Source organism: Aquarana catesbeiana, linkage group LG04 (assembly GCF_042186555.1).
Source record: "Aquarana catesbeiana isolate 2022-GZ linkage group LG04, ASM4218655v1, whole genome shotgun sequence".
NCBI lineage: Eukaryota > Metazoa > Chordata > Amphibia > Anura > Ranidae > Aquarana > Aquarana catesbeiana.
Window position 1 is genome coordinate 382,207,390 of NC_133327.1, and position 14,970 is coordinate 382,222,359.

General features: G+C 41.8%; 1 protein-coding gene across 2 annotated transcripts in view; it reads left to right on the forward strand.

Annotated features, from left to right (window-relative positions):
• Nucleotides 1–867: 867 nt before the first annotated feature.
• LOC141140221 (amine sulfotransferase-like) overlaps nucleotides 868–14,970 on the forward strand; it is a 207,540-nt gene continuing 193,437 nt past the window's right edge. For both annotated transcript variants that reach the window (XM_073627139.1, XM_073627140.1), the window contains exons 1-2: nucleotides 868–1,015; nucleotides 11,202–11,373. In XM_073627139.1, the coding sequence (XP_073483240.1) occupies nucleotides 11,217–11,373 (157 nt within the window). In that variant the 5' untranslated portion in view covers nucleotides 868–1,015; nucleotides 11,202–11,216. The remainder of the gene's footprint in view (nucleotides 1,016–11,201; nucleotides 11,374–14,970) is intronic.

A 14,970-nucleotide genomic window follows, 5' to 3' on the forward strand; every position in this document is an offset into this window, starting at 1 on the left:
GTTTCTAAGCCTCGGTCCGGTGAGGTGGCGATACCAGGGCTCAGAACAGGAGATTGCCGCACTGCAGGTCATCGGGACTGGGAGGGGGTGAGGAGGGGTGTAAGTTCACCTTACAGGGTGGTGAGGAGGGGTCTAAGTTCACCTTACAGGGGGGGTGTGGGGAGGTGTAATTTCACCTTACAGGGGAGAGGGGTGAGGGGTGAGGAGGGTGTAAGTTCATCTTACAGGAGGGGTGAGGAGGGGTGTAAGTTCACCTTACGGGGGGGGGGGGGTGAGGAGGGTGTATTCTTTGCAAGGTGAAATGTCAGCGCATTCAATAAGATCTAGGGAAAATTCCCTTGCAACATAAAAAGCCTAATGTCCTTTAGTAAACCAATCCATGTGATTGTAAAGGAGTCAATTCGCAACTGACAAGGGCACATATCACAGATGAATTTACAATAAATAAAGTGGACATTTGCTTTTCTATAAGAAACTTTCCGTACTTTCTATATAAAAAAAACAAAAAAAACACCATGATTAATTTATAAATATTACAAAATAATGGATTCTGAATTCTGAGACCAAAAGGTAAGTCAGATGAGTTGTCATTTTGATACATTTCTATCTCCCTTTAAGAGTAGGATATCAAGACAGAAACAGGTAAATATGGAGTGTTGGCTGTGTGTAAAAGTACATTTTATTCCTTTTAAAAGAAATGCTCTTTTGCATTTGATGGTGCTTTATACAACATAGCTGACAGAAGTTTAACTGTATTATAAACATAAAAACATTAAACTCTAAAATCTGCAGTAAATTGTACACATACTACCTCCTACTGGATGTGTTGGGAGATCATTAGTTAAAGCCCAGGGACTGTAACTGTAGTGAAGGGGGTGGACTTTATAATGTCATAACTGATTGGTTAACATCCTAGTATAATTCACCCGGATAGAGGAATAAAAATCCCTTCCGTGGAATGTTGTGAGTTTGGTACAAGCTACGAATCAGGGAGTGAACAAACAAGTTTGAATAGGTCAGTCTTATTAACACTGTTGTGTTTTTATCTTTATTTATTATAAGATGTGGTGCATGCTTGATTAATTATATTATAATATTTTTGCCAAGTATTTATTTGGAAAAAGATTGTGAAATAGATTAACAATAGCAATGTTTGTCCAAATAAGAAACACATTCTGAAAAAAGTACTATTCTGGATGGAACAGTGTTTGATAAAACATGGTTCTGCCTAGAGAGAAGAGATCCAAAGTGTTTGGTCATTCAGTCATTCAGTCATTCAACTACAATATTCTCAATAAAAATGCATATTTTACTATACAAATGTTAAAAACATCTTTAACCACTTCAGCCCCGGAAGATTTGGATGCTGAATGACTGGGCCATTTTTTGCGATTCGGCACTGCGTCGCTTTAACTGACAATTGCGTGGTCCTGCAACGCTGCACCCAAACAAAATTGTCGTCCTTTTTTCCCACAAATAGAGCTTTCTTTTGGTAGTATTTGATTACTACTACGGTTTTTATTTTTTGCGCTATAAACAAAAAAAGAGCGTCAATTTTGAAAAAAAAAAAAAAACACAATATTTTGTACTTTTTGCTATAATAAATATCCCCGTTTTTTTTTTTTTTAAAAAAAGAAACTTTTTTCTCAGTTTAGGCCGATATGTATTCTTCTACATATTTTGGGTAAAAAAAATCGCAATAAGCGTATATTGATTGGTTTGTGCAAAAGTTATAGCGCCTACAAAATAGGGGATAGATTTATAGCATTTTTATTATTTTTTTTTCTTCTAGTAATGGCAACGATCTGCAATTTTTATCGTGACTGCGTCATTATGGCGGACACATCGGACAATTTTGACACATTTTTGGGACCATTGGCATTTATACAGCGATCAGTGCTATAAAAATGCATTGATTACTGTAAAAATATCACTGGCAGGGAGGGGGTTAACACTAGGGGGCGATCAAGGGGTTAAATGTGTTCCCTGGGAGGTGATTCTAACTGAAGGGGGATGGGACTGACTAGAGGTGGTGACAGATCATGGTTCCTAGCTAATAGGAACACACGATCTGTCACTCCTCTCAAAACAGAACACACACACTTCCGTGTTCTGTCCCTCGTGCTCGCGATCGCTCATGGCCGGCGGTCATTGCGACCGTCGGCCACGAGCATCAGCACCCTCGCTGTGCAGCGTGCGCGTTGCTATCCCGGTCCTGCGAGCCGACGTGTAGCTACGACGGTTCGCAGAATCATGCTAACCTGCTGGTCGGCAAGCAGTTAAAGGATAAGTTCATCTTTTGTAACATGTTATATCCATATTTAGGGTGTAACATGTAACATGCTACTGCTCAGCAGCCAACTTCTCCCCTTGAGACTACCCACAACCCTGTGAGAGCAGACAGGAGATCTTCTCCCAGCACCCGCTGTCACATTATAAAAACAGTGCGGCTGTGTGGGGCTCCGTTCCACACAGCTGCTTCATTCATTCACAGAGACATGTGAAAGAAAGTCCTATCTGCCACCGCAGCCCACAGCTTATAGTTCTCAATGAACTAGGGGAGCACGCAAGAGCACCCTCATAGTTCATTGGCTCTTCCTGCACTGCAGTAACTGTCAGCCAGTATGGGAAGACAACTGTACTGCGTGTCTGCAGGAGCCTAATATTGCACCCACGATCCACTGATAGCAAGTGTAATGCTTTAAAGCTGCAGTGTAAAAATATAATAAATGCACATTTCTTGCCAGCAAAATAATGTGTACTTTTTTTCAAAAGGTGAGCTTAGCCTTTAAAAATCCTCCAATATAAGGTGTACTTTATATCACCCTGAACAAAGTATGAATCCCACCCTACCAGACCTATATATTTAAATATCACAGTTGTTCAACTCAAAGAGACATGAAGATATACAAATCTCCAACATTTTATGCCTGTAGGATGTAAAGAAAGTCCCAGCACATTTTGTGATTAATCACTTCCTCAGGACACCTTAGGGTGCTAGAGGATATATACAAATTAGAAGAAAATAACTTACAATTTGATGTATGGTGTTGTTTTTATGTATATATGGCTCAAGTATGTGCAGATCACAAAAAATACATAATCAAAAGTGATATTGTGTGTTGTCCAGAGATGAAAGGGGAGAACCTCAGATAATGCAGCCCAGAATAAGAAGAGTGAGGCAAGCAATTACGGACTCAAGTGCTAGAGGGCACATTTGCTGGGGTTCTTTCAATAAGTAGGGGTCATTTATTTAAGTGGGAGCACTTCAGGCTCTGCACTTTGGCAAATGCATAAAGCGAAAATCCACAGAAAACTACTTTGAAAAACACCAAACAGACCACAGGTGACCTTGTTTACCCCTTCAGCTCTCCTTCTACTCTGTAACATGCACTCTCTCCCACTCCTTCTGACAGATATATCCTCTCTCCTTAAATGTCTTTCCTTCACCCCTCTTCTCCAACCCACAGATTATATATTCAGTAACTCCCTCACTTCTGTCCTCTCCTTATTACTGCACTCACCAACTCCTGCTAATTCTAAATCCACACGCTAATATAATCTCCAGGACACTGGGGCATGGCCCTTCTTATAAATCTCACTCCCATATTACCTCCCTCACCCTTTTGCTTCTCCTAACCTCTGGAGATATATCCCCAAACCCTGGGCCTCCATCATTTAACTGTGCCCATTGCTCCCATCACTCTGCACTATCTGACAGCAGCTGCAATCCAAACAATTTCGTTTCCATTCCTCTTCTTCCCAAGACCAAACTCCCCTTCTCGTGCGCCCTTTGGAATACCTGCACTGCCTGGAACAAACTTACCTTTCTCCACGACCTCTTTATCACTAACTCATTTAATCTATCGCCATTACTGAAACCTGGCTTTGTGAATCTGACACTTCTTCTCCTGCTGCCCCCTTCCAAGGTGGCCTTCTCTGGACTCACTTCCCCAGACCCAGTGGATGCACGGGAGGGGGATTAGGAATCCTATCCCCACATAGCACCTTTCAGGTACTTCACCCACTTCTCTCTCTGTCACTCTCCTCATTTGAGGCACACTGCATTCGTCTTTTCTATCCACTTTCTCTAAGGATAGCTGTAATCTACTGGTCCCCTGGACCGGTATCACCCTTTCTTGATGACTTCTCTTCCTGGCTAACTTACTTTCTCTCTTCTAAAATCCCCACAATCATTCTCGGTGACTTCAACATCCCTGGTAATACTAACACTCCTGCTGCTTCTAAATTACTCAGTCTAACCTCCTCTTTTGACCTGAAGCAATGGATACATGCTTCTACTCACTCTGACAGCAACACCCTTGACCCCTTTCTTCCATCTTTTGCACTCCGTGCAACTTCTCCAATAATCCTTTTTCTCTCTCTGATCACTACCTAGCTCTCTATACCCCTTATCTCACTCCATCAGTCTCCTCACGCATCACTAATTTACTAACAGACATAACAGTCTCAATGTCACACCACTTCCTCAAACTCAATCTATCCAAAACCGAGCTCATAATATTTCCTCCCCCATGTGCCTCTTCCCCTGACTTCTCACAACTTGTCCCCACATGCCAAGGTGTAATCCTGAACTGGTCCCCACATCCAGTCCCTGTCCAAATCTTCTACTCTGTGCTTTTAGACAATCCCTGAAAAACCTTCTCTTCAGAGAAGCCTACTCTGCCCCCACCTAACAATTGTACTTTTATGTTCTTCATCAGCTCATCCCCCACAGCTATTACCTTTTGTAGCACTCGACCCTCCTTCTTAGATTGTAACCCTTAATGAGCAGGGCCCTGATTCCTCCTGTATTGATTTGTATTGTAACTGTACTGTCTGCCCTCATATTGTAAAGTGCTGCACAAAATCTTGGCACTATATAAATCCTGTATAATACAATAATAATAATAAATCGAGCATCCTGAACATCCTCAGTTGACATATAAAGAATAGAAACTAAATAGGATGTCTGTATTTCAGATTAAAACATACCTATTTATTTGTTATACGGGCATACTATCAAGCAACGAGATGGGTAGGTCATGGTCCTCCAAAATGGTACTAAAAAAACAATACAGGAAAAAATAATAATGGAATATTGACATATAACTATGGAGATCCATGTTCCCAAAAAGGGCTACAAAGTACATCATCCACATAAAATAAAATAAAACCCCAGCATGATATTCACCTTGAGCCCATCAGTGGTCAGCATAGCATTCCATGCTGCAGACAACAATATAGGCCATTAAAACCTTGCCCTCAAATATAAAAATGGCGTCCAAGCCTGATTTCACCCCCATGCCCACTGGAGATATACAGTGCAGTGGGGACATGGGTGGGCATGCCACTGAGCATGCATGGCACCATATGTCATGAGTGCACCTCCAATATAAGGTGTACTTTATATCACCCTGAACAAAGTATGAATCCCACCCTACCAGACCTATATATTTAAATATCACAGTTGTTCAACTCAAAGAGACATGAAGATATACAAATCTCCAACATTTTATGCCTGTAGGATGTAAAGAAAGTCCCAGCACATTTTGTGATTAATCACTTCCTCAGGACACCTTAAGGTGCTAGAGGATATATACAAATTAGAAGAAAATAACTTACAATTTGATGTATGGTATTGTTTTTATGTATATATGGCTCAAGTATGTGCAGATCACAAAAAATACATAATCAAAAGTGATATTGTGTGTTGTCCAGAGATGAAAGGGGAGAACCTCAGATAATGCAGCCCAGAATAAGAAGAGTGAGGCAAGCAATTACGGACTCAAGTGCTAGAGGGCACATTTGCTGGGGTTCTTTCAATAAGTAGGGGTCATTTATTTAAGTGGGAGCACTTCAGGCTCTGCACTTTGGCAAATGCATAAAGCGAAAATCCACAGAAAACTACTTTGAAAAACACCAAACAGACCACAGGTGACCTTGTTTACCCCTTCAGCTCTCCTTCTACTCTGTAACATGCACTCTCTCCCACTCCTTCTGACAGATATATCCTCTCTCCTTAAATGTCTTTCCTTCACCCCTCTTCTCCAACCCACAGATTATATATTCAGTAACTCCCTCACTTCTGTCCTCTCCTTATTACTGCACTCACCAACTCCTGCTAATTCTAAATCCACACGCTAATATAATCTCCAGGACACTGGGGCATGGCCCTTCTTATAAATCTCACTCCCATATTACCTCCCTCACCCTTTTGCTTCTCCTAACCTCTGGAGATATATCCCCAAACCCTGGGCCTCCATCATTTAACTGTGCCCATTGCTTCCATCACTCTGCACTATCTGACAGCAGCTGCAATCCAAACAATTTCGTTTCCATTCCTCTTCTTCCCAAGACCAAACTCCCCTTCTCGTGCGCCCTTTGGAATACCTGCACTGCCTGGAACAAACTTACCTTTCTCCACGACCTCTTTATCACTAACTCATTTAATCTATCGCCATTACTGAAACCTGGCTTTGTGAATCTGACACTTCTTCTCCTGCTGCCCCCTTCCGAGGTGGCCTTCTCTGGACTCACTTCCCCAGACCCAGTGGATGCACGGGAGGGGGATTAGGAATCCTATCCCCACATAGCACCTTTCAGGTACTTCACCCACTTCTCTCTCTGTCACTCTCCTCATTTGAGGCACACTGCATTCGTCTTTTCTATCCACTTTCTCTAAGGATAGCTGTAATCTACTGGTCCCCTGGACCGGTATCACCCTTTCTTGATGACTTCTCTTCCTGGCTAACTTACTTTCTCTCTTCTAAAATCCCCACAATCATTCTCGGTGACTTCAACATCCCTGGTAATACTAACACTCCTGCTGCTTCTAAATTACTCAGTCTAACCTCCTCTTTTGACCTGAAGCAATGGATACATGCTTCTACTCACTCTGACAGCAACACCCTTGACCCCTTTCTTCCATCTTTTGCACTCCGTGCAACTTCTCCAATAATCCTTTTTCTCTCTCTGATCACTACCTAGCTCTCTATACCCCTTATCTCACTCCATCAGTCTCCTCACGCATCACTAATTTACTAACAGACATAACAGTCTCAATGTCACACCACTTCCTCAAACTCAATCTATCCAAAACTGAGCTCATAATATTTCCTCCCCCATGTGCCTCTTCCCCTGACTTCTCACAACTTGTCCCCACATGCCAAGGTGTAATCCTGAACTGGTCCCCACATCCAGTCCCTGTCCAAATCTTCTACTCTGTGCTTTTAGACAATCCCTTAAAAACCTTCTCTTCAGAGAAGCCTACTCTGCCCCCACCTAACAATTGTACTTTTATGTTCTTCATCAGCTCATCCCCCACAGCTATTACCTTTTGTAGCACTCGACCCTCCTTCTTAGATTGTAACCCTTAATGAGCAGGGCCCTGATTCCTCCTGTATTGATTTGTATTGTAACTGTACTGTCTGCCCTCATATTGTAAAGTGCTGCACAAAATCTTGGCACTATATAAATCCTGTATAATACAATAATAATAATAAATCGAGCATCCTGAACATCCTCAGTTGACATATAAAGAATAGAAACTAAATAGGATGTCTGTATTTCAGATTAAAACATACCTATTTATTTGGTATACGGGCATACTATCAAGCAACGAGATGGGTAGGTCATGGTCCTCCAAAATGGTACTAAAAAAACAATACAGGAAAAAATAATAATGGAATATTGACATATAACTATGGAGATCCATGTTCCCAAAAAGGGCTACAAAGTACATCATCCACATAAAATAAAATAAAACCCCAGCATGATATTCACCTTGAGCCCATCAGTGGTCAGCATAGCATTCCATGCTGCAGACAACAATACAGGCCATTAAAACCTTGCCCTCAAATATAAAAATGGCGTCCAAGCCTGATTTCACCCCCATGCCCACTGGAGATATACAGTGCAGTGGGGACATGGGTGGGCATGCCACTGAGCATGCATGGCACCATATGTCATGAGTGCACCTCCAATATAAGGTGTACTTTATATCACCCTGAACAAAGTATGAATCCCACCCTACCAGACCTATATATTTAAATATCACAGTTGTTCAACTCAAAGAGACATGAAGATATACAAATCTCCAACATTTTATGCCTGTAGGATGTAAAGAAAGTCCCAGCACATTTTGTGATTAATCACTTCCTCAGGACACCTTAAGGTGCTAGAGGATATATACAAATTAGAAGAAAATAACTTACAATTTGATGTATGGTATTGTTTTTATGTATATATGGCTCAAGTATGTGCAGATCACAAAAAATACATAATCAAAAGTGATATTGTGTGTTGTCCAGAGATGAAAGGGGAGAACCTCAGATAATGCAGCCCAGAATAAGAAGAGTGAGGCAAGCAATTACGGACTCAAGTGCTAGAGGGCACATTTGCTGGGGTTCTTTCAATAAGTAGGGGTCATTTATTTAAGTGGGAGCACTTCAGGCTCTGCACTTTGGCAAATGCATAAAGCGAAAATCCACAGAAAACTACTTTGAAAAACACCAAACAGACCACAGGTGACCTTGTTTACCCCTTCAGCTCTCCTTCTACTCTGTAACATGCACTCTCTCCCACTCCTTCTGACAGATATATCCTCTCTCCTTAAATGTCTTTCCTTCACCCCTCTTCTCCAACCCACAGATTATATATTCAGTAACTCCCTCACTTCTGTCCTCTCCTTATTACTGCACTCACCAACTCCTGCTAATTCTAAATCCACACGCTAATATAATCTCCAGGACACTGGGGCATGGCCCTTCTTATAAATCTCACTCCCATATTACCTCCCTCACCCTTTTGCTTCTCCTAACCTCTGGAGATATATCCCCAAACCCTGGGCCTCCATCATTTAACTGTGCCCATTGCTCCCATCACTCTGCACTATCTGACAGCAGCTGCAATCCAAACAATTTCGTTTCCATTCCTCTTCTTCCCAAGACCAAACTCCCCTTCTCGTGCGCCCTTTGGAATACCTGCACTGCCTGGAACAAACTTACCTTTCTCCACGACCTCTTTATCACTAACTCATTTAATCTATCGCCATTACTGAAACCTGGCTTTGTGAATCTGACACTTCTTCTCCTGCTGCCCCCTTCCGAGGTGGCCTTCTCTGGACTCACTTCCCCAGACCCAGTGGATGCACGGGAGGGGGATTAGGAATCCTATCCCCACATAGCACCTTTCAGGTACTTCACCCACTTCTCTCTCTGTCACTCTCCTCATTTGAGGCACACTGCATTCGTCTTTTCTATCCACTTTCTCTAAGGATAGCTGTAATCTACTGGTCCCCTGGACCGGTATCACCCTTTCTTGATGACATCTCTTCCTGGCTAACTTACTTTCTCTCTTCTAAAATCCCCACAATCATTCTCGGTGACTTCAACATCCCTGGTAATACTAACACTCCTGCTGCTTCTAAATTACTCAGTCTAACCTCCTCTTTTGACCTGAAGCAATGGATACATGCTTCTACTCACTCTGACAGCAACACCCTTGACCCCTTTCTTCCATCTTTTGCACTCCGTGCAACTTCTCCAATAATCCTTTTTCTCTCTCTGATCACTACCTAGCTCTCTATACCCCTTATCTCACTCCATCAGTCTCCTCACGCATCACTAATTTACTAACAGACATAACAGTCTCAATGTCACACCACTTCCTCAAACTCAATCTATCCAAAACTGAGCTCATAATATTTCTATCCCCACATAGCACCTTTCAGGTACTTCACCCACTTCTCTCTCTGTCACTCTCCTCCTTCCTCTGACTTCTCACAACTTGTCCCCACATGCCAAGGTGTAATCCTGAACTGGTCCCCACATCCAGTCCCTGTCCAAATCTTCTACTCTGTGCTTTTAGACAATCCCTGAAAAACCTTCTCTTCAGAGAAGCCTACTCTGCCCCCACCTAACAATTGTACTTTTATGTTCTTCATCAGCTCATCCCCCACAGCTATTACCTTTTGTAGCACTCGACCCTCCTTCTTAGATTGTAACCCTTAATGAGCAGGGCCCTGATTCCTCCTGTATTGATTTGTATTGTAACTGTACTGTCTGCCCTCATATTGTAAAGTGCTGCACAAAATCTTGGCACTATATAAATCCTGTATAATACAATAATAATAATAAATCGAGCATCCTGAACATCCTCAGTTGACATATAAAGAATAGAAACTAAATAGGATGTCTGTATTTCAGATTAAAACATACCTATTTATTTAGTATACGAGCATACTATCAAGCAACGAGATGGGTAGGTCATGGTCCTCCAAAATGGTACTAAAAAAACAATACAGGAAAAAATAATAATGGAATATTGACATATAACTATGGAGATCCATGTTCCCAAAAAGGGCTACAAAGTACATCATCCACATAAAATAAAATAAAACCCCAGCATGATATTCACCTTGAGCCCATCAGTGGTCAACATAGCGTTCCATGCTGCAGACAACAATACAGGCCATTAAAACCTTGCCCTCAAATATAAAAATGGCGTCCAAGCCTGATTTCACCCCCATGCCCACTGGAGATATACAGTGCAGTGGGGACATGGGTGGGCATGCCACTGAGCATGCATGGCACCATATGTCATGAGTGCACCTAATGCTAAATGTTTATCTGTAAAAAATAAATATATATATATATATAAATATATATAAAAAAAATTTGTTTGTTTACATACAGTATGTATTAAGAAAAAGTTCATAAAAGAGTTTAAACCAAAAAAACTTGCAAAAAGAAAATTACATTGACAAAAAGCATTCGTTTTCTCATTATATGCATCTTACAAAAGACAGAATCTGCTATAGAGAATATTAGGGTTCCACCAGTCAATACACTAAGGTGCTATTGGGGACTGGTACTATTCTTAACAGTGCTTTCTGTTATTACTTCAGTGTATGGTGGGGCACTCTGCTCTGAATTTAGTTGAACAGGAATGTAATGTGCAGCACCTTTAGATAGTCTTCACGGCCTAAAACCTAACGATTAACAAAAAGATAACGGGTCCATGGAGGGTTTTCTTACTGAGGTCTGAAGGAGGGCTTTCATGGAAGACACATTCACAGAGCCCTTATCCTTTAAATTATGAAGAAAATGTCAAACATGTTTTACAGTATCTAAGAAAAACAATGTGTATTTTAAACTAGTCTTGCCCATATTCCATTTATTTATTCCTTTTTATTACAGGTAGAATTACCAACAATGGCTGCAATTAATCCTGTGCCACGTGACAAAAATTTGTACTGGTATAAAGGATTCTGTTTCATAAAGGAAGTTATGACACCAGAGTTTATAGACTCCATACAGGATCTTAAAATAAGAGATGATGATGTTTTCTTGATTACATATCCAAAATCAGGTGGGTTTACCACTGCTTGCATTAACAAATTCCAAAAGTTAGTTCAGTCAAACGTAATTCATTGTATTAAAAATTCCTCTGTGACATGAATATGTGGGCTGCGTGTGGGGAGGTGCAGTGTGGTGCGGCAACAGTAAACACTCAGAGTCCAGTATTAAAGTTCGGCAATTCACAGCAAGCCTGGCAGGAAGGCATCCGACCAGGAACACTCACAGAATGCAACAGTGGTGTGTAGCAGAACAAGTCTCGGATGTGCCGACAGCACCTGCCTTGAGGTTGAGAAAGTGGTTTGGCCAGGTCCGTGCCCAAATGAGGAGGTCTCCAGGAAGGATGGTGTGTCCTTATCCTTTCCCTACTGGTCTGCAACTTCTCCCTGCCTTTAATCACTGTCCCTATCAGACGGGTGATCTGTCCCTACACTATCCACACACGAAATGCACACCAAACCTGGGAGCCAAGGCCTTAAAAGAGAAGTAGGGGAATCAGGGTTATTGCAGATTTATACTTACCTAGGTGGATGCAGAATCGGTCTGATGCTGCATCTGCCCCCTGGTGCCTCTACATTGAGAACCGAGCCATTGAACACCGCCGATGGCTTGGTTCTCACAGCTCCCAGAGCAGAGAGCTGCTGACTGACAGCAGCTCTCTGCTCTGCCCCCCACGCTCACTGGAATGCTGGGCTGTGGAGGGGGTACAAGCTTTGGCTGTGCTTCTCTTTTTACTGCTTGCTGCCCGCCCACCATCAAATGACAGCGGGGCGGTGTAGCTCTCGTTCTGGAATGACGTCATATGATGGCCGGTCATATGATGGCCGGTCATACGACGGTCACATGTAAACAAGGATGAGCCGGTAATCGGCTCTCCTCGCCTCGAGTGTGAGGAGAGGAGAGCTGATCAGCGGCATCTCCTCACAGGGGGACATCTAGGAATGTAATCAGGGCACTGATCATCATTACAATAGTGCAAAAAAGTGTTACAAAGCAGTGCCCACCATTGTCCACCAATGCCAGCTATCAGTGCCCACCAATGGCAGAAATCAGTGCCCACCACTGCCCACAAGTGCCACCAATCGGTGCCCATTAGCAATGCCAGTCAGATCTGGCAATCAGTGCCGCCTATCAGTGCTGCCCATCAATGCCCATCAGTAATGCCCATCAGTGTCGCCCATCAGTGCCACCCATCAATGCCCATCAGTACCGCATATCCGTGCCGCCTATCAGTGCCCACCAGTGCTGCCTATTAGTGCCCATCAGTGCCACCTAACAGTGCCCATCAGTGCAGCCTATCAGTGCTCATTAGTGCCACATATCAGTGCCACCTATCGGTGCCCATAAGTGCCACCTCATCAATGCCCACCAGTTCAGCCTATCAGTGAAGGTGAAAAATTACTTAGTTACAAAATATACTGACAGAAAAAAAGTAAAAAACATTTTTTTCTCAAAAATTTTGGTCTTTTTTTTGTAAAAAATAAAAAAACCCAGCAGTGATTAAATACCACCATAAGAAAGCTCTATTTGTGTGAAGAAAATGCTAGAAAATTTGTTTGGGTACAGTGTAGCACGACTGCGCAATTGTCATTCAAAGTGCGACAGCGCTGTAAAGTGCCTGGTAGGCAAGTGGTTAAATAGACTCTGCCTGACCCAAGATGACTACCAGAGTCACACAGGGGGCAGCATCCATTCAGATAGCTTCCTCAGTCACACAGGAAACCATAGAGGAACCATGTTCCTCTTGACTTCCCCTCAAACTGCAATGATGCTGCGGTCCAGTGCCACCTACAGTGGAGAAAATGGATTGCACCTGCCTACATGAGAAAAGCAGAACCTATTAGAAGTCCATTTTGTTTAGACTGCTTCCAGAAGGGCCCTCACATAACTTTTGGTGTCATTACATTGTAATAGTATTCTCTTTCCACTATCTCTACCTGCAATGTGAAATGGAGCCCTGCCCTGTATAATTGCACTATATTTTGCAGTCACACCTTTAATGTACCATAGCCCACCCCCAGCCCCCCTGCAAGTCTTATACTTGCTTGTCACTGATCCAGCCCACAAAGCCAGTGAGACACTTGTCAGAATTTTCTGAGCTGGGCCTACATATAGGTTTGTACATTTCCCATTCATTTCAATCCTAAAGTGACTTTGTGCTCTGCTATTCTTTCTTTCTTTAACTTTTTGGATTAAACCCAAATATTCCAAATGGCCTTGTTGTTTATCTAAATGAACAAATATGTTGTGAAATAGAACCAGTTTTCACTGGATGTTTAATCAGATATCTGAACAGAGTCCACACTTTGATAAAATTCTGAAACACACAAACTCATTAACCACTTAAGTACCGAGCCTCTTTTTTAAGATGTGTTGTTTAACCACTTGACAACTGGGTACTTAAACCCCCTTCCTAACCAGACCAATTTTCAGCTTTTGGTGCTCTCACATTTTGAATGACAATTACTCAGCCATGCAACACTGTATCTATATGAAATTTTTGTCCTTTTTTTCACACAAATGGAGCTTTCTTTTGGTGGTATTTAATCACCGCTGGGTTCTTTATTTTTTGCGCCGTAAAAGAAAAAAGACCGAAAAATCTGTAAAAAAATGCATTTTTCTTCATTTCTGTTATAATATTTTGCAAATTAGTAATTTTTCTTCATATATTTTGGCCAAAATTTATACCGCTACATATCTTTGGTAAAATTAACCCAAATCGGTGGATATTATTTGGTCTTTGTGAAAGTTATAGAGTCCAAAAGCTATGGTGCGAATATCTGAAAATTGATCACACCTGAAGTACTGACGGCCTATCTAATTTCTTGAGACCCTAACATTCCAGAAAAGTACAAATACCCCCCAAATGATACCTTTTTGGAAAGAAGACATTCCAAGGTATTTAGAAAGATGCATGGTGAGATTTTTGAAGTTGTCATTTTTTCCCACAATTCTTTGCAAAATCAAGGTTTTTTTTTTACTTTTTTTTTTTCCCACAAAATTGTCATATTAGCAGGTTATTTCTCACACACCACATATGCATACCACAAATTACACCCCAAAACACATTCTGCTATTACTCCCGAGTACGGCGATACCACATGTGTGAGACTTTTACACAGCGTGGCCACATACAGAGGCCCAACATGCAGGGGAGCACCTTCAGGCGTTCTGTAGCTCCCAGGCCAATTCTGACATTTCTCTCCTACATGTAAAAATCATCATTTATTTGCTAGAAAATTACATAGAACCCCAAAACATTATATATGTTTTTTTAGCAAAGACCCTAGAGAATACAATGGCGGTCGTTGCAACTTTTTATCTCGCACGGTATTTGCGCAGCAATTTTTTTAACGCGTTTTTTTTGGGAAAAAAACTGTTTTGTGCTTTACAAAAACCAAAACAGTAAAGTTAGCCTAATGTTTTTGCATAATGTGAAAGATGAAGTTATACTGAGTAAATAGATACCCAACATGTCACCTTTCAAAATTGCACGCGCTTGTGGAATGGCGCCAAACTTTGCTACTCAAAAATCCCCATAGGCGACGCTTTAAAATTTTTTACTGGTTACATGTTTTGAGTTACAGAGGAGGTCTAGGGCCAAAATTAT